The sequence below is a fragment of the Esox lucius genome, chromosome 1 (assembly GCF_011004845.1).
Source record: "Esox lucius isolate fEsoLuc1 chromosome 1, fEsoLuc1.pri, whole genome shotgun sequence".
Taxonomy (NCBI): domain Eukaryota; kingdom Metazoa; phylum Chordata; class Actinopteri; order Esociformes; family Esocidae; genus Esox; species Esox lucius.
In genome coordinates, this window is record NC_047569.1 from 33,231,644 (window position 1) to 33,252,397 (window position 20,754).

Below are 20,754 nucleotides of genomic sequence, written 5' to 3' on the forward strand. Positions count from 1 at the left end.
TAGTAAAACAACCCCAAAGGAAAAAAGATCCACCCCCATATTGTACTGAGGGTATCCGGTGTTTTCCTTTTATGCAGTCCCCTTCTGATGCTGAACATACCCATAGCGCCTGGTCTGGCACTAGAACAAAGGTGTTGGACGGGCATTTGATTTCCATACGTGGGGTGGGGTCAGGTGTGTAATGGCTTGTGATTGTTATGTGATATAAATAGGACAGGATATGTGATATTTATAGCTCATATCTCCAAAATGTGAGGAAAATAGAAATGTTGCGCAACACGGACCAAGCAATAGTCATGTGATGCGGTGCAGCTACAAACTAATGTGTTGGGAACAATCTGTCACTGCTCTCTAAAAGGATGACAATACACTGTAACCTCAACTTTCAACATTGAGACCTGTCATCTTGTGCTGTGTGTCTGTGATCAGAGGCCTGTTCATTTTCCCATTCTCCTTACTGAGATTGTCACTTCCTAAATGATTGGCACCTTGATCAGAAAGAACATGAAACATGGTAAAAAAAATGTTGACTGGTAATAAGTTTTATTTTTAATATAATTTGAATATAATTATTTAAAGGAATAAAATGCCACATTTACCAGATTATACATGTTTCTTTTCAAATAATACAATTTCACAATTATTGGCAACCATGTTTTAAGTACTTGGCGCATCCATCCAGGGACATGATATAATTTCTACATACAGTACATCATCTTTCCAGCTCTTTGAAAATCTTTGATCTGGATTTACAATGGTCTAGTCTCTTCCTAGGACACGCTGGAGGGACTATGTCTCCCGGCTGGCCTGGGAACGCCTCAGTGTTCCCCCGGAAGAGCTGGAGGAAGTGTCTGGGGAGAGGGAAGTCTGGGCATCCCTGCTTAGACTGCTGCCCCTGCGACCCGGCCCCGGATGAAGCGGAAGAAGATGAATGAATGAATGAATAGTCTCTTCCATTCAAGAGTCAGAACCTAGGTGTGTGTGTGTGTTTGTCGGGGATGGGGGGGGTGGGGGGGGTGCGGGCATTGTGGCCTTTAATAATATAATATGGAGGAAAGAAGGAAATATAAATTGTTTGTCAATATCATTCTATCATTTTAGTTCTGTGAGTTCTGATTTGGAGTCTTCATTGTTGCAGCCCATCCTGAGCAGACTCCTGTGAGATGTCTCACACAACAATGACATTAATTCTAGCTTATTCTGAAACAATACTAATTATACATTAAGAATAATTGGTAAATAGCTTGTTTTTTTATAAAATATGATATTTTTGCTCAACCTGTCAACAGCACCCGAAGATTGGCATATTGGTTTTCTGAATTAAGTTATTTTAAATTTTTTCATTCAAGTACATTTGCCTCACAGTTTTCCAAGCATACACTTTGTTTTCTCTATAAAAACATGGAATGTACGCTATGAAGACATTATTATTTACAGCCATGATCTAGGAGCAATCATGGTTAACTGTCTGGCTCAGGGACTGAACCACAGGGCTTTTCATCTTGGCATGGGGATTAAAATCAGCAACCCTTTGTTTATTGAACACAACACTCTTGACCACTTGGTTACCCTGACACCTCAAGGCCTGTCGGCAGATTATAGGATTATAACCTCAGTATACTGTAGGCAGCCAGCTGAGCAAACAGGATAACGGGCAACATCGGACGAACAACGATGTAATAAGCACTTCATTCTGAATCACTAATCACAAATATTGAAATCTGGCATCCATTACTAATTATACGACCATCCCCTGGCCTAGATTTAAAAAAAGGCTAAACCCTCTTGACCAAAATAAAAAAAGTATGATACTCTAAAATGTTCCCAGAGTTCTTAAGGGAGTGTCTGTATACATTTCCGACACTCCCTTTTCCATTGCCATTTGGAGCCAGTTGCAAGAAACCAAGAGTTTAACAACAATAACATTCTCTTCTCATTGATGCAGCCAAAATTAACATGACTGGCTGTCACTGCATTAGATCATCACTCAGGAGAACTTTCCACAATGTTCTGAAACACTAAACAACATTCTATGTGCATTCTTTGTGCTCAAAAGGGTTAATTACTTACATGTGATTTGTGACCAGGTTTATGCGTACAGTGTTTACTGTCACTTGTTTAAAGAAATAGCTTAAGTATGAGAGGCAACAAAATGTAGACAATGAACTGTAATTAAATGAAATATACATGTAATCTTAGTAATGTGACAGTTTAATATCAAACCTTTCCTGAGATATGGCTCCTGAGAAAAAATAAGCATGCTGGTTTTTAACTTAGTTAACATACTTGCAATGTGATGCCTGTGGCCAGGACGGCATTGAATATGAGAAGTGGCCCAGTTGTCATTATAAATGAGAATCAGCTCTTCACCTGGTCAAATAAAATGAATAAAAAATACCAGGTTTCTCTAAAATAGCATATGAAAAAAATTACCCAGAATTCACATAGCGTTTTAAAGCGTGTAACCATTGTTCTGACCTTTTGGTTATATTCACATGTTGCACATGGAAAGAATAGAGTATATAGGGGACGGGTGATCACTGATGTCAGAGATGAAGCGTATGTCCTCCAGGGTATGATTTGGTTTCATCCAGATGTAAGTGTTTCCTGGAACCAGCTCAGGGGAGCTGCAATGGTCAGACAACCTCAGATATTCAGGGTTAGATAGGGCCCGGACCTGGTTCTTCGAGAGCATCAAGAACACAGCATTCTTCATCACAACGGACATCTGGTTTTTCATCACAGACACAGTCTCCACAGTCCCTATGTAAACTGGACACACATTAAATACACTATTAATGCTCTGGACAGAGGCTACTGCCCCCCCCCCCCATCACACAGAAACGATTCCCACTTTTGTTTTCAACCGCCAAAGGGTTGAGTCATGTTTCCTTTCACAGCATGTTTGCGACTGCAGAAGACTCACCATTGTTATGACACACATCTTCATACAGATCCTCCAGCTGAAGAAGCCTGGGACCTGAGGACAACGGACAAAGGTCATTCAACTGAATAAGACTGAGACAAAATATGGGGGTGCCCATACAACGACACCCCCTCTTCATAGTACAGATAAGCAGTTCAGTATTCACGTCACCGCTAGGTTGCCATTTCAAACTGACAGGCTATGTGGTAAACCATTTTGGACTGGACCCACTGACCTGGATTCTTGTTGGGGTTCCTGGTGTGCAGCTCGGTCCGTGGTTGCAGTGTCCCGGCGCAGCAGGACCAGAGGGAGGCGTTAGGGTAGAGGTGGCCACAGCAGCTGAAGCCTGGTTGGGTAGTGTAGACCAGGGCAAGTCCCGGCCCGAAGCAGCAGGTTTGAGTGGAGCCAGCCTCCATCAGGACACTTCCACAGCACTGGGACTCATTTGTGTGCCGGCCCTGAATGGGCAGATCGTACAGGGTACCTGCACAGCACTTCTTCCCTCCACTGCTCCGGTTGTAGGCCTTCTTCCCACAGCAGGAAACATTCACAGACCTGCTGTGTCTGGACAGAGAAAAATAAATGACCCCCTTTTACCAGATGATCTTACATCCCCGCACACATCTGAAATTTGTTGAAGCAATGTGTTACAATCCACACTACGATGGTAATTACAGTGGGAAGAACAAGTATTTCATACACTGCCGATTTTGCAGGTTTTCCCACCTACAAAGCGTGTAGAAGTCTGTCATTATTATCATAGGTACTCTTCAACTGTGAGAGACGGAACTTAAAACAAAAATCCAGAAAATCACATTGTATGATTTTTAAGTAATTAATTTGCATTTTATTGCATGAGTATTTGACACATTAGAAAAGCAGAACATAATATTTGGTACAGAAACCTTTGTTTGCAATTACAGAGATCATACGTTTCCTGTAGTTCTTGACCAGGTTTGCACACACTGCAACAGGGATTTTGGCCCACTCCTCCATACAGACCTTCTCCAGATCCTTCAGGTTTCGGGGCTGTTGCTGGACAATACAGACTTTCAGCTCCCTCCAAAGATTTTCTATTGGGTTCAGGTCTGGAGACTGGCTAGGCCACTCCAGGACCATGAGATGCTTCTTACTGAGCCACTCCTTAGTTGTCCTGGCTGTGTGTTTCGGGTCGTTGTCGTGCTGGAAGACACAGCCACAACCCAGCTTCAATGCTCTTACTGAGGGAAGGAGGTTGTTGGCCAAGATCTCGCGATACATGGCACCATCCTCCCCTCAATACGGTGCAGTTGTCCTGTCCACTTTGCAGAAAAGCATCCCCAAAGAATGATGTTTCCACCTCCATGCTTTCTGGTTGGGATGGTGTTCTTGGGGTTGTACTCATCCTTCTTCTTCCTCCAAACACAGCGAGTGGAGTTTAGACCAAAAAGCTAAATTTTTGTCTCATCAGACCACATGACCTTCTCCCATTCCTCCTCTGGATCATCCAAATGGTCATTGGCAAACTTCAAACGGGCCTGGACATGTGCTGGCTTGAGCAGGGGGACCTTGCATGCGCTGCAGGATTTCAATCCATGACGGCATAGTGTGTTAATAATAGTTTTCTTTCAGACTGTGGTCCCAGCTCTCTTGAGGTCATTGACCAGTTCCTGCCGTGTAGTTCTGGGCTGATCCCTCACCTTCCTCATGATCATTGATGCCCCACGAGGTGAGATTTTGCATGGAGCCCCAGACCAAGGGAGATTGACCGTCATCTTGAACTTCTTCCATTTTCTAATAATTGCGCCAACAGCTGTTGCCTTATCACCAAGCTGCTTGCCTATTGTCCTGTAGCCCATCCCAGCCTTGTGCAGGTCTACAACTTTATCCCTGATGTCTTTACACAGCTCTCTGGTCTTGGCCATTGTGGAGAGGTTGGTGTCTGTTTGATTGAGTGTGCGGACAGGTGTCTTTTATACAGGTAACGAGTTCAAACAGGTGCAGTTAATACAGGTAATGAGTGGAGAACAGGAGGGCTTCTTAAAGAAAAACGAACAGGTCTGTGAGAGCCGGAATTCTTACTGGTTGGTAGGTAATCAAATACCTATATCATGCAATAAAATGCAAATTAATTATTTAAAAATCATACAAAGATTCCATCTCTCACAGTTGAAGTGTAAGTATGATAAAAATGACAGATCTCTACATGCTTTGTAAGTAGGAAAAGCTTGTTTTCCCCACTATATATAGCTGTCAGATTTTTGTCAAATATTTTCCTAGTCTGATTTGTTTACAGATTTGTTTCTAATAAAGCATATTTTAGCAATTTTATTGGAATGAACAAATCCAGTTTTACCATAATCATTACAAAACAAAGTTTTTGGTTATTTTGACAGTCATTCTTGCTGATTCTTATCAAGGGTTCTAAACATTATAGGGGTGACTGTATGACCTCAGCTGTTAAATGTATTGCCAATAAACAGGACAATACGGACATTCCCAAAGTCATTAAAAACATTCCACCAGTTTCCTCGTACACAGACAAATATCCAAAACAGACAGACATACCTCCCCACCCCATAAAAGAATTGGGTGGTCTGACAGTGAATAGCACTGACTGGAAAAATCTCTTATATCTTCCAAACACATTCCATCACATACTTCAACAGGCCAGATCGCCTCGGCTGCAGACAGTAAAATATGCATTGCCATTTGATGCTGTGTTTAAAAAGAACAGTCCTAGACGTTTAGAACATATTTGGCATAAGCTGCCAGGTCTCATTCACATCCTGTTACAATTGAACAGTACACAGAAACTCACTTGTGCCCGTTGCAGCAGATCTCAGTCTGGGGGTCGTAGGTCGTCTTTCCACAGCAGTGGTTCCCAGGTCTGTTGACATATGACTCACACACCAACTGACTGTCAGGCTGATACAAGTGGCCACTCCGGGAACAGCGCTTTCCCTCCTTACGCTCGTGGGACAAGCTCTGGTTGCAGCAGAAACTGTCTTCATCCACTACACTATAGGGATTTGTACCGCAACACTAGGACACACACACACACACACGTAACCAGGGTATCAACACAAACAGACACACACGTACATACACTACATGACAAATAGTATGTGGACAGTTCAGGTGTTTCAGCCACACCCATTGCTCACTGGTGCATAAAATCCAGCACATAGCCATGAAATCTCCATAGGCAAGAGCTTAGTGACTTCAAACATGGCACTGTCTTAGGATGCCACCTTTTCCACAAGTGTTTCTGCCCGACTAGATTTGACCCGGTCAGCTGTAAGTGCTTTAGGGGTGAAGTGGAAGTGTCTAGGAGCAACAACAGTCCAGCCACAAAGTGGTAGACCACGCAAACTCACAGAGCAGGGCTGCTAAGTGCTGAAGCGTGTTGCGCTTAAAAATTGCCCATCATCTGTTGCATCACTCACCACAGAGTTCCAAACTGCCTCTGGAAGCAACATCAGCACAATAACTGTCTGTTGGGAGCTTCATGAAATGGGTTTCCGTGGCCTAGCAGCTGTAACTAAGCCTCAAATCAACATGAGCAATGCATTGGCTGGAGAGTTGTAAAGCACACCGCAACTGGACTCTAAACAATGAAAAGTGTTCTCTGGACAGATGAATCACGCTTCTCTATCTGGCAGTCTGATGGACAAATCCAGATGTGGCGGCTGCCAGGAGAACATTACCTTCCAGAATGCATAGTGGCTACTGTAAAGATTGGTGGGGAAGGGGAAATGGTCGTGTGCTGTTTCAGGGTTTGGGCTAGGCCCCTTAGTTCCAGCGAAGGATCATCGTAATGCAACAGGAAACCAAGACTTTTTTGGCAATTGGGTGCTTCCACTTTCTGGCAACAGTTTGGGGAAGGCCCTTTCCGGTTCCAGCATGGCTGTCCCCCTGCATACAAAGCAGGGCCCATAAACACATGGTTCGACATGGTTGGTGTGGAAAAACTCAAGTGGCCACCACAGAGCCCTGACCTCAACCCCACTGAACATCTTTGGGAACATCTTCACTAGCTCAGCTATGTGCCCCATGTTGAACAAACTCACAATCCTATTGGAACGGGTTGCTTTAAAATTCTAAATGACATCAACACACTATGCTATCTGAATTTGAACCGAATTTTACTTGTTAAATAATATTTCTCCTAACAATGCATTTTATATTTCACATTGTGATGTATTATAGTATTTTAGCCTGTTCATTTCTTACAGCAATTAGCCTTTTAAAATGATTAACTTGTATTAGCAAACAACGTGCCATTGGAACACAGGACTGATGTCCAATGAATTATGTTAATGTCTTCAAACTATGTTGAAGACGGTTGGGAAGACGATTTTCTGTGTAGAAAATAACATGATAATCTATATTTTCCCTCAGTCTGATTTACTGCCTTGTACTGAGGAAAACTTGTTCTTGAGAGTTTTAGCAGTCAAAAATGTGTTAATAATAGCATAACCTAAACCGTTAAACAATTAGTTAAATAATCAAGAAAAAACAAATTCATCTATTTTGTTTAACCACATTTTCTGGTAACTGTTCTATGTTCCAAGTGCAATGTTTTTCCAGTTCCTCTTGCAACCCGATTCTCAAATGAGGATGTCTCATGCATGTTCACCACCGTTTTTTGGGAAACAGTTCAGGTGTTTTTAACCTATGATACCTAACCAGGCAGAAATTATAAGTTGTGCATGATTTAACGTTTCAATTGTTGTATACTCTATCTCGCCTGGATTCCCAGTGGGAATTACTTTTCAATTATCAATTTACGAGACAGCATTTACATTTATTCAGCATGCAATTGTGTGGCATCCATCATGAAGAACAGACATACAAAAAACACAAATAACATACACACACTACATACATAAATCACAGTTATACATAATTAACAATTCTATGCACCCAACCACTGTACCAAGCATATAGGCCAAATTCAACCACAGTCACAAAACTGTCCACATCCTTGATAAAAGTCTGACTTTCTTACCGGGGCACCAGGGCACACATCATCTAGAAACAGTGCCAAACAATAGAGAAGAGAAGCAAGAAGATGTTACGCTCCCAACGCCAGGCTCACTGACTCTCAAACAGAAGAGGAGAGCCCCTACTAAGAATATGTTACAGGGTGTGGCTTATAGAATCAACTGTGCAATAGAAACTGCCCCACCCAGGTTACAGTATAGAAGTGTAAAGGCCACTATTTACTTCACCAGAAAACTTCAAGAGACATGTTCACCCTGAAATACTCTGAAATGAAGCAACGCAGCATTAGAAAATTGGCCCTGAGACCCCCCTTCCCACAATGTCATTTCTTACAGAACTTTACGTTATTGTGACTATATAAAACATGTTAAAATACACAGATGCATGCCTGTACTGTAGTGCACAGAACTGTGTTAAAGAGTCTACTACAAAACAGTCAGATGGATTATTTAGCTGTTTCAAATGACTATGACTGATATGAGCATTCATATAAGTGAATCGAAGGCGGTACAGAGATCGGTGCTTTAGTTGCCTGCCTTAGCCCTGTTGGCTAAAAGACTTACCAGATTGTTTCCATGCACCCTGTTTTTCACACTCCCAGCACAACACGTCTCTTTTTCTGGATTGTAAGGTGAGGATCCACAGTCAGCAGTCTGACCTGGACAGTGAGATGAAGAGTGGTACTGGTGAATAACTCAAGAAACAAGACTGGAACATTGTTTGTCTAACCTGGAAGCGAATACTGTGCATTTGAATAAGCACATTAATACTATTATTGAATTAAACAAATGTTCAAGACACTCAAACTTCTTGTCACTACTATTTAGTCCACACAGCTTGATAAATCAACCTATTCCGGATGAGTAGATGCTTTCTGCGGTCCGAACATTTTATCTGTTGGAAAAAAAACGAAACAATAGACTACGGTCCAGGAAGGATTAAAGTAGGACCTGTACTACAGATACAGAGAGCTGGCTACACAGATGGAGGGAATTTCCTATGTAGGGATTCCTGAGACAATTGTTGTGATTAATGCCTCGCTAAATGACCTGTTAGAAGAAAAATCAAACATGTGACATGCGACAAACATGCAAATCCTTGCTTCATTTTTGTTTTCCTAAAATGTTACGGAGCAGCAGGGGCGGTATTGCATTCGCTTTACCGCACAGTTGTGTGCATCGAAAGGAGCCAGTTGAGGTGGTTCGGGCATCTTATAAGGATGCCCCCAGGACGTCTCCCTAGGGAGGTGTTCCAGGCACGTCCAGCTGGGAGGAGACCTCGGGGTAGGCTCAGGACAAGGTGGAGAGATTATATTTCGACATGGTCTGGGAACGCCTCGGGATCCCCCAGTCAGAGCTGGCAAATGTGGTTCGGGAAAGGGAAGTTTGGGGTCCCCTGCTGCTGTCCCCGTGACCCGATACCGGATAAGCGGATGAAGATGAGATGAGATGATGTTACGGATTTAGGTGGCCCAATGAGTAGTCCATTTTGAAATCAAAAATAATTGTGGAACATAAATCTTTCATAATCACCCAAACACACAAAGACACACCAAGTCTGAAAAAGTGAGTAAATATATTTTCTACAGTTCACAACAGTGGTAATATGGTGTGTCTGGGTCTACCTTGATAGCATTTCTGGCCAGAGGGATATGGCCCCTGGAAAGAGGTATTACAGCACTGCTCTGTTGTTGGGTCATAACAGGCTTCACCACAGGCCTTCTCCCCAGGAGGACTGGAAGGATGTGGAGAACACACATACAGAAACACACAAAGAATAAGATGCATGAGCAACATGTCCACATACAAGCAACTTGTCCACGAACAATAAACACATAGGCAAAATTATGCCTATGTGCATTGGGAGTTCCCACTTTTGAGAGTTCCCAAAGTGGGCCAGCATGAAATGTTTTGGCAAAGCCTTCATCAGAGAAAAAAAAATAAAACAAGCATTCCAGAAATTACAGTAATTATTCCCTTATAATATGACAGACTATTTAACCTGAACCCAAATACACATCTCAAAAAAATTAAGGGAACACGTAATCATCACAGTATAACACCAAGTCAATTAAACATCAGGGTTATCAGTCTCGCCTGTTAGGAAGTGTAAGTGATTGTGTCACCTGTTTTGGTGCAAATGAAAGTGACAACAGGTGCACTGGAGAGGCAATAGCAAGACAACCCCCAAAAAGGTAATGGTTTTGCAGGTGGTGGCCGCAGACAATTGCTCTCCTTATCCTTCCTGACTGATTCTTCTCTAGTTTTGCGTTTTGCTAGTGTCCTTGTCACTACTGGTAGCATGAGGCGGTACCTGCAGCCCATTCAGGTTGTACAGGTCGTCCAGCTGCATACATGCAGTTGTGATAAGGTTTGCTGTTTCTCCTAGTACAGTCTCAAGAGCATGGAGGAGATACCAGGAGATGGCCATTACACGAGGAGTGCTGGACAGGGCTGTAGAAGGGCATCAACCCAGCAGCAGAACCGGTAGCTGCTCCTTTGTGCAATGAGAAACAAGAGGAACACTGCCAGAGCCCTACAAAATGACCTCCAGTGGGCTGTCAGAAACAGACTTCATGAGGGTGGCTTGAGGGCCCGACGTCCATTTCCATTGACCCTTGTAATGTCATTATGCTCTCAAATAAATACACAATGTACAGTAAAGATTTTGATCTTGAATATATTTCGACCCGATATGTGATTTAAGTGTTCCCTTAATTTTTTGAGGTCATCCATACTAACTTTTCTTTAGCTTGAGCCAATGGATATAAACATACATATATACATATACACTCACTTAAAGGATAATTTGGAACACCTGTTCAAATTCTTATTAATGCAATTTTCTAATCAACCAATAACATGGCAGTTGCTTCAATGCATTTAGGGGTGTGGTCCTGGTCAAGACAATCTCCTGAACTCCAAACTGAATGTCAGAATGGGAAAGAAAGGTGATTTAAGCAAGTTTGAGTGTGGCATGGTTGTTGGTGCCAGACGGGCCGGTCTGCGTATTTTACAATCTGGTCAGCAACTGGGATTTTCACGCACAACCATTTCTAGGGTTTACAAAGAATGGTGTGAAAAGGGAAAAACATCCAGTATGCGGCAGTCCTGTGGGCAAAAATGCCTTGTTGATGCTGGAGGTCAGAGGAGAATGGGCCGACTGATTCAAGCTGATAGAAGAGCAACTTTGACTGAAATAGCCACTCGTAACAACCGAGGTATGCAGCAAAGCATTTGTGAAGCCACAACACGCACAACCTTGAGGCGGATGGGCTACAACAGCAGAAGACCCCACTCATGGTACTCAGGTACCACTCATCTCCACTACAAATGGGAAAAAGAGGCTATAATTTGCACAAGCTCACCAAAATTGGACAGTTGAAGACTGGAAGAATGTTGCCTGGTCTGATGAGTCTCGATTTCTGTTGAGACATTCAGATGGTAGAGTCAGAATTTGGCGTAAACAGAATGAGAACATGGATCCATCATGCCTTGTTACCACTGTGCAGGCTGGTGGTGGTGGTGTAATTGTGTGGGGGATGTTTTCTTGGCACACTTTAGGCCCCTTAGTGCCAATTGGGCATCGTTTAAATGCCACAGCATTGTTTCTGACCATGTCCATCCCTTTATGACCACCATGTACCCATCCTCTGATGGCTACTTCCAGCAGGATAATGCACCATGTCACAAAGCTCGAATAATTTCAAATTGGTTTCTTGAACACGACAATGAGTTCACTGTACTGAAATGGCCCCCACAGTCACCAGATCTCAACCCAATAGAGCATCTTTGGGATGTGGTGGAACGGGAGCTTCGTGCCCTGGGGAGCTTCCATCAACTGCAAGATACTATCCTATCAATATGGGCCAATATTTCTAAAGAATGCTTTCAGCATCTTGTTGAGTCAATGCCACGTAGAATTAAGGCAGTTCTGAAGGCGAAAGGGGGTCAAACACAGTATTAGTATGTTGTTCCTAATAATCCTTTAGGTGAGTGTATACATATAATGAAATGGTGCAGTTCACTATGGCTAAACACAACATTACCAGTTGTTAGGTCTATTTTTCAGGGCCGGCTGAAATAAAAGAAAAAATAAACATAGTCATAATGTGAAATTACATTACAATAATACAAATCTATTTTGAAATGAGTCAATAACACAAACTTTTGTCACCACTGTGTCATTTGATACACAGCATTTTCCATCCAGAGTCCTTGTGGTTACTACAGTATAATTGCAGCAGCATTGGCTTCTGTTGTCGTACTGTTGGTTTCCACAGCACTTATGGTTACTGGAGATTTTGGTCAGGACTATCTTTTCCACTCCACAGCAAAGCTGGTGACTGTCAAAAAGCTCTGCATGGGGGAATACAACAACTGATGAAATTGGCTTTGTACAGTAAAAGCATGCAAACGTTCAAGTGGCATGGTACAGGTTTAATCATCTTTGAAGGGCAGTGAGTGAGCAGAAAAGCTGTGAGGTGCAGGTGAGCAGGGACGTTGCTAGGCCTATTTTAGAGGGGCTTTAGCCATTTCCCATGTCATTTCCCATGACATGCTAGCTAACATTTGTATGTCACTAATAATCATCATAAACATTGATGACTTGATCAAATGATTACTCGGTATGCAAAGATGTTTTTCAAAATTGCTGTTAGATATTCTGATAATAGCAGGTTCCAGATTTGTTGTTAGTTCTTAAATGAAATGATACATTAAATGATAAATTTTTGAATGACTTCTTTCCGAGATGAATGGGTTAATGACTAAATCTGTTTTGAAATGATTCAGAAAGATTCAGGGAAATCTCGTTTAGAAACGCACTGTATGTAGATGTTCATTTACTATAAACTACAGTTGACAAAAGTATTTTGGCTACATAGTACAGTCGTTGTTGTGCCATTTGTTGGTGTTGGATGGATGACGACAGAGTGGACTTTAATTTCTTTATTTGGATAGAATAAGTCATATTATAACAGTGTTTATCACAAACTATGAGGTATACCTTTTGCCAAAAATAAAAATTTTAATAGATTTTACACCAGTTGTTATTCAAATGCATGATGAAAATATGTTTTTGGAAGTATGCCCAGACCCCCCAAAATGAAGGCTTAGCCCCCCCATCCAAGAAATGACTAAAACAAACAACTACGTAATTAATTATAAGCGACAAAGACGTCAACAGAAGTCCAGAGATCTGAACTCACGTACCTTTTCCACAACACTTGGAATAGGGTTTGGTCCTTTTAAGTATCCGTTTGTTACAGCACAGATAGTTGAGTGGGTCGTAGGCTTTGTACCCGCAGCAATCTGACACAAGCTGGCTCACATTAGCAGTCAGCTGACCTAAATACATGACAGAATTTCAAACAAAAACACATATACTGCATGATAAGTCAAAGTTGAAAGATGTTAAGAAAATAATGCTTCCTGCGCAGATATTTCCAAGGGCAGTCCTGTTCTTTCACCCGCCTGACTTAACTTAAGTGTGTATCACAGAGCTGATGCGTCCTGGAGAGAATGAAACCCAGATTTCTATCTAACCTTGACAACAAGATGCCTGGTTGATGCTGAAGGCATTGCTTCCGCAGCAGGACAGCCTTGCCCCTTCATGTAGTATTCCATCACAACAGGTGAACTGCAGAACATCATATCTCATGTCTCCACAGACGTCACGTGGGTGTGAGCTGCAAAGCAGAGGCTAGTCTTCATGTCATGTAGGTTATCAGCGGAAATGGAAGAGAGGTTTTGACACAACGTCCGATTTTGACATCAAGAATGTGACCCCAGAACTTACAGTACCACACAAAAGTGAGTACACCCCTCACATTTTTGTAAATATTTGATTATATCTTTAAGAAATGACACTTTGCTACAATGTAAAGTAGTGAGTGTACAGCTTGTACAATAGTGTACATTTGCTGTCCCCTCAAAATAACTCAACACACAGCCATTAATGTCTAAACCCCTGGCAACAAAGGTGAGTACACCCCTAAGTAAAAATGTCCAAATTGACACCATCTGAACCAAATAAGTATCTCATCAGACCATAGGAAATGACAGTGTAACGAGGACGTCATCACCGGCCTTCTAGCCACGCCGCTCCTCTTCCCACGGCACTGTCATGTCTTTTTATTGCACACACCTAGTGTCCATTCCCTCATTAGGTTGCATATATAAGTTCCTGTGTTTCCGGGTGTCTTTGTGTGGTATTGTTCTATGTTCAGTTTGTTCTGGATTTGCTGTGCGCAATTGTTATGCGCTTGTGCGCTTTTTGAGTGCTACCTCCTTTTTGTTAGAGGAAAGCAATACATATACTTTGACTGCCTCCCTGCAGCCGTCTCCTTTTTTGCATACACACCACGAAGACAAACTGTGACAGACAGCAAATATACACTGTTGTACAAGCTGAACACTCACTATTTTACATTTCTAGCAAATGTCATTTCGTCAGTGTTGTCACATGAAAATATATAATAAAATGTTTACAAAAATGTGAGGGGTGTACTCACTATACTGTAAATCCTCCACGTTTGGTCAACTGGTTGAACAGTGATAATTTTTTGTCAGAACCAGAAAGTAATTCTAAACATATGCAGCCGGGAGAATTCTTTAACACACTACAATAGATTGGCACATATTAGACATGCAGTGCTTCTATAAGTCATGATGTCACTTTACACTTAGAGAAAAACATTACAATTATTTCTAGAAAATGTTAAAATGTTTTGGAACATGATCACATGGTTTGTGTGGTTTGTCTTTAAGTGTAAAATAATAAAAATTTTACTTTGACGTAATAGCCTTCAAGATTGTTTCCTAGGGGCATCTTGTACTCAAAGTTGAGAATATTACAGTACTTGATGTACTCACATGTTATAGAACCTCTCAGCATGGACAGAGACTGGCAGTCTAGAAGGAATAACCTGCACTGAAACAGGAACACTCCAATATCAAGACCAATATCCTGGTTATGTGTTTTGGGAAATGTTTTGATTGTCTTGCTTTTCAGCAAGTGTGGCATTTTATCTTGAAAATGTTGTGTACAAAATTTTGTAACTGTGAAAACCTGTAAAAACTAAAGCATTGAATCCTGCAGATATTGTGCAATAGTCGACAACTTAACAGCAATCCATTATAAGACTGTCAAGCAACTAATTATCAACAAAAAACAAATCAACATTATTCCTGTGTTAACAAATAGAAATGAAAAAGAATATATAATTTCTACGTTGTTGAAAATGTTGACTTGATAATGCCTTTTTAGATACATGCACCAAATATGGCACAGAGGAAATCCTGTGAAACCTCAAAACATGTAGATTCATGAGATTTGGAACATGGGAGATTCAAAAGCCGGACTGATTAGCAAAAACTCATCTTTTCAGCCTCTGATTAACATAAAAAATATCACTTCTAAATAAAATTGTTATCCTGTGACAAACATTCAACATATTGTACACTTCGAACCAAATTGAATCTAACTGAATGACATCACATCTATACATTTGTACGAATCTATACATCATATATCCAATAGTATGTCTGCAAAGGCTTTATTGTTTACAGTTTAGTCAACTAATTCCACCAACTGGACTGTTGTTCCTATACAAGAACGTCTATGTAATAATTGCAAGTGGTGATAATGCTTTTTACTTACCAGGTTCACTGTAACTTGGTAGAGACAACCAAACTGCACAAATAGAACAAAGAAATGTAAAGAAGGTTCCAAATCAAATTAGAAACATGTTTGATAGTGATGCCCACTTACCAAACATACATAATGTGGTTATCATGGTGAAGTCTTTAGCATTATCATTCATAGATGAGAGACTGGGATGCACTCAGATAAGTACCGGTACATTTCAGCCACAACTTCAAGCTCCACCCCCGACAACAATATCCAATTGACTAGCCATCTCAAAAGATAGTACAACAATCCCATCTATGTCTCTCGTAGTTTATGTGAGTCATTGTTTTTCCAGGAAAAGCCATTCCAGCTTCAGTTTGGTGAACGTGTTAAAAAGTACTTTGGGCATCCTGACTTTGGCTGATCTGATTGGGTTACTTTGATTTGGACTATGCTGTGGTTTTCTGCTCTGCTGGTTTTGACCAGAAATCCTGGCAAGGAAAGTAGAAAAAGGAAAATGTGACCTTCACTGCTTCCCATGAAGAAAAAGTATATTATCTATGTTGGGGGTAAATGTTGCAATTCAGGTTAGGGGGAGGAACTAGGATTAGGCTTTTTGGAGTTAAGGTTAGAAGTTGGGGAAAATGGGAATAACGTTTTGGTTAGAACAATGGATGGGGTTTGTCGTTAGGGATTTTGACAAACATGGCGTCAAGAATTACAACCAAACAACTACACCATTGACTCATCTGTCCAGAGCTCATAGTTGTATTAGTTCTGGCCTTTACCAAGGTGTTGTCTGGAAAGAATTTGTGTCTTGATATAAATATATTGAAAGCAGAGATATCTTCCATCCTGAACTCCCTTGTAGGTCAAGTTAATGACAGTTTACTTTCTTTTATTAGGATTGTAAAGGCCAAGGACATCAACTTAACATTGCACTTACACCCAAAATATCAATTTCAACAAACATTAGACTCTAAATAGATACATGCATACAATCCCACAAACATTTATGACATCACTCTTGCTCATGCCAACAATTTTACTTAGGATCTAATGCATTTTCTCATAATGCATTTAATTGTTTACCTGTTACACTGTATTCTTTTTTTGGAGACTTCTGTCAGCCGCTTACACTCAGCTTGTGTCCTGAGTTCTGTGGGATGACCTGTCCAATGTAAATTGCCAGACAGCAAAATAATGCACATGGAATTCCTTGGGAATGGATTGGTAACTGTTACAGAAATGTGTTGAACTGGTGTTTTAGTGAATTCTAAGGCATTGCTATTAAGCTGGTTTGAAAGTACACGCTGTGTATTTAGACTAGATTGGGAATGCCAGGTGTGAGGAGAGGTCTTTTTTCAATTGTTGTGGCACTCATTCTTACAAGTTGGGTACACTGACAATTTGTTAATCTGCCTAAACCGTCAGTGTGTTTGTTCTTTGTTCTTCAGGTATGTGGCCGGCTGTCTTGAAAGGGTCATGTACAATGTTTCTGTAGCCTCTTGGTGGAGGTAGGGGCAATTTGCCCATTTGGGGAAACACTAGGGACAGAATGGGTAAACACAAGACAGGGGGCAAGAAGGGATAAGGAACCTAATGTTGTCTTTACCAGATGAATATGCAGATTCTTATACAATTAAGGGGTGGAGGTAAGTATTGATGATTCTTTAGTTTCCTCAGAGATCCCACTGACCTTGAATCTGTGTGTCTCTCTGTATATGCAAATAAACTGCTAATTGTGCCAAAATAGTTTTGTCTTTTTACCTACTTCCTAAAGAGTTCAAATTGGTGGAATTGTAATCACAGAACCCCTCCCTTTTTTATCGGAGGCACAGGCATCATTTGACCCCACTGTCTCAGACCCAAGGTTTATACACTGCTATATAATTGTGCCAGCGGAGTAGGGTGAGCCACCTCTGGGAATCCAAAAAATTTGCTCTCTAACTTTCCTTGTGTCTTGTTCAGTTCAAACGTGGGAGGACAGGAGCCCTCAAAACTGCCAGGCTCGAATGAATCACTGATGTCCCTGTCCTAGGTCCTCCTGGTGTTGCAGATCAAGTCGTTGCATAAAAATTCTGGCTTCCACTGCTCTCACCACATTTGGTTTTCCCTGTCCTTGTTCACATGGTCATGCATCTGACTTGGATTCTGTTTATAGACTCTGGACACAGCACACATGCATTTATTAATATTTAAAATCTTGTACTCTTATCATCTTCACCCAGCACAGCCAGAAGAGAACTGGCCACCCTTCAGAGCCTGGTTTCTCTTTAAGTTTCTTCCTAACTACTAGGGAGATTTTCCTAGCCACTGTGCATCCACTTCATTGTTGGTTCAGTCTAGGAATCTGTAAAAGCACTTTGTGACACCTGCTAAAGTAAAAAAGTCTTAATAATTAATTATTTTTGTGTGATTGATTGGTATCAATCATCTGTCTTAAATGTTTTTGTTTCTGAAGACAGATTGGTGTAAGATATCGGCTAAATTATTTTGGGCTACTATGACCAGACATAAGGCCATCACTAGAGGGGAATATTGCCCCACAGAGCATTTCTGAATAGTCAGGATGGGGTACACAAAAACCAAATTGCTGTTTAGTCTACAGCAGTAACAGGTTACTTTTAGGCATAATGTAACTGTCTAATAAGGTTTTCGTTGTCTCGTGTAATTCTGGCTTCACCCAGTAGAGGTCCTCTGTCTGCTTCTGGTGTATCTCTTGTTACTTGTTTAGTTTATTCCAGAGGTGTCAAGATGAGGGTATATCTGCAGACCGCAAGTCGGGGTCATAACTTAATATGTGGGTTCCTTAATATTAAGTTACGCCCATTGACGGTTTCCATTGGTGTGGTGTTTTTGATTTAGTGCATTCGTTTATGAAGGAAGAATTACAAGGTCAATAACAAATATTTCGGTAAATGCTTTCATGTGAACCTCTAGCTATATATTTAGGAATAGTTAACGTGTTCTCTAAGATCGCCTGTCTACTACATTATTTGATTATGAGATTCGAATAGCTTGCCAGTGACAGAACACAGAAAACACGACAACCCTTATAGCTACGTTTAGAGATATAGCTACGCGACGAGGTAGGCTACTTGTTAACCATTTATTTGCTTCATATACACTATGTAGTCATTATTTAGAAATGTAAACCAAATAATAATTTGTCATGGCCCTATGCATTGGTGTAGAAATTTGAAGTATTTGGCAGTGTTCACCAGTTTTGGGAAGTTGCTGAGGATGAGCTAAATCACCTAAACAGAGTTATTAACTAAACAATGACCTTAATTGATAATTTACATGCTTCCTTTTTATTTTATTGATCACTGTTTGTTTTTTTACTCCATTTACCTGGTTACTTAGATCTTAATTAGATACTTCCCTAAATTGGTGAAGGTGTTGAACACAGCTGAACCCAGTTGAGTACTTTTACTTTGTACACCTCTCTATGTGATTGTTGTGATCTTTCATTTCAGTTGCCAAGATGCGATGTTGACCTGGGGGATGCTGTTGCCTGGGTAAATGCCAACATGGGCCTCTTCTGAGACCGGGTACAAGTCCTAACCCCTGAATGATGAGGAAATACAGGGTGCTGTGCAGATGCTCAGAGGCCTCAACTCTAGAGGAAGAACAAGAAGCTCTCTCCCCATTCATGTTTTTGTTTAATAATTTTGAAGACACTGAAACATTCATGGATGAAAAAGACAAAAGAGGACTTAGATTGAGATTCTCTGTTAATTTTTTTTGTTGATGAGGATACCTATTTACTGTCTTTAAACCATCAGCTAATGCTGGTTTCAACACAACTAAAATGACAAGATCCAGAAAACCCAATATAGTTTGATGATACAAAAAGACAAGAAACATCAGTTGTTTAGCAAGAGTAAACTGGACAGTGTTTTGGAAGTGTTCACCTGGCCATACAGAATCTGGGCAAAGCTGAATACACAGTACATAAAGAAACAGTTCAGTTTTGTCAGTGTTGGAATGTAATGTTTTGAATATTTGATTGGGTGATTAAATGTTTAATAGTCTAACTGGCATATCATTTAATTTAGTGTTTTTAGGTTATGCCATTAACTTTAAGATTTTGAGCTACAATAATTGACTTTCAGTAATGTCTGTTGTGCTCTTTTGGACCTGTTCTACTTGTAATTTATGCTACTGAATCAACTTTTAGAATAAGGGTTACATTAGACCTCAGATAATCAATTCCAAGACATGTAACGCTTATATTCCTCCCAACAATGTTAAGTCCATAACCACGTCATTACTCTAGAATTAAAAATGTGCTTGTTCCAGGCACCCCTGGAAAAATTTATATTTCTGTAAACAGATTTTGACCTGACCTCTACATGATGCAAATTGAAACTTGCCTCCTTTCTGCAAAATGTAACACTTCCAGTTTGTCACGGCTTCGGGGTTTGGACAAGGAGGAGCAGGAGAAGGCGTGGTGGAAGGATCTTTTTAATGGTATCCTCACGAACCAATACAAGATATGTATATACAGGTGACGAAGCGTCGTACAGCTCTTTAGAAGTCAGAGACAATCACACACAAAGACAGGGGGAGCAGAGGGAACATATATACCGGGGGAAACAGCGATGATGAGGAACAGGTGCACTAAACGAGACACAGGTGAAATGTATGATGAGACGGTGGTGTCAGAAGGCCGGTGACGTCGACCGCTGGGGCCCGCCCACTGCAGGGGGAGGTGAACCAGCAGAGGTCGCAGTTGTCACAGTACCCCCCCCCTGACGCGCGGCCCCAGCCGCGCGACGACGCCGGCCTCGGGGCCGACCCGGGGGGCGCGGAGCAGGGCGGTCCGGCCGACGCTGATGGAAGTCGCGGACAAGGACGGGAGCCAGGACGTCCTTCACCGGAACCCAGCTCCGCTCCTCCGGGCCGTACCCCTCCCACTCCACGAGGTACTGGAGGCCCCCCGCCCGGCGCCTCGAGTCGACGATGGAGCGGACAGAGTACGCCGGGGCCCCCTCGATGTCCAGAGGGGGAGGGGGCACCTCCCGCACCTCACACCCCTGGAGGGGACCATCCACCACCGGCCTGAGGAGAGACACATGAAACGAGGGGTTAATACGGTAGTCGGGGGGAAGGCGCAACCGATATGTTACCTCGTTGACTCTCCTCAGGACTTTAAAAGGCCCCACAAACCGCGGGGCCAGCTTCCGGCAGGGCAGGCG

The 20,754-nt window shown here is 41.7% G+C and overlaps 1 protein-coding gene across 3 annotated transcripts; it reads right to left on the bottom strand.

Moving 5' to 3' along the window:
• Positions 1–894: 894 nt before the first annotated feature.
• On the bottom strand, positions 895–16,940 carry si:ch211-195m9.3 (galaxin). 3 transcript variants are annotated; one of them, XM_029115331.2, is made up of 13 exons: positions 16,640–16,940; positions 15,578–15,610; positions 14,791–14,848; positions 13,462–13,604; positions 13,129–13,263; positions 12,092–12,273; positions 11,964–11,992; positions 9,540–9,649; positions 8,479–8,573; positions 5,727–5,950; positions 3,162–3,490; positions 2,927–2,980; positions 895–2,772 (listed from the first exon to the last, which is right to left on the bottom strand). In XM_029115331.2, the coding sequence occupies exons 4-13, from the start codon at positions 13,574–13,576 to the stop codon at positions 2,492–2,494; spliced, it is 1,554 nt and encodes a 517-aa protein (XP_028971164.2). In that variant the 5' UTR covers positions 13,577–13,604; positions 14,791–14,848; positions 15,578–15,610; positions 16,640–16,940; the 3' UTR covers positions 895–2,491. The 3 variants fall into 3 exon arrangements, with proteins under 3 accessions (XP_028971164.2, XP_034144441.1, XP_034144481.1); XM_034288550.1 differs by having other exon boundaries at positions 12,083–12,273; XM_034288590.1 differs by lacking the exon at positions 16,640–16,940 and having other exon boundaries at positions 12,083–12,273; positions 15,578–15,912.
• Positions 16,941–20,754: the final 3,814 nt, after the last annotated feature.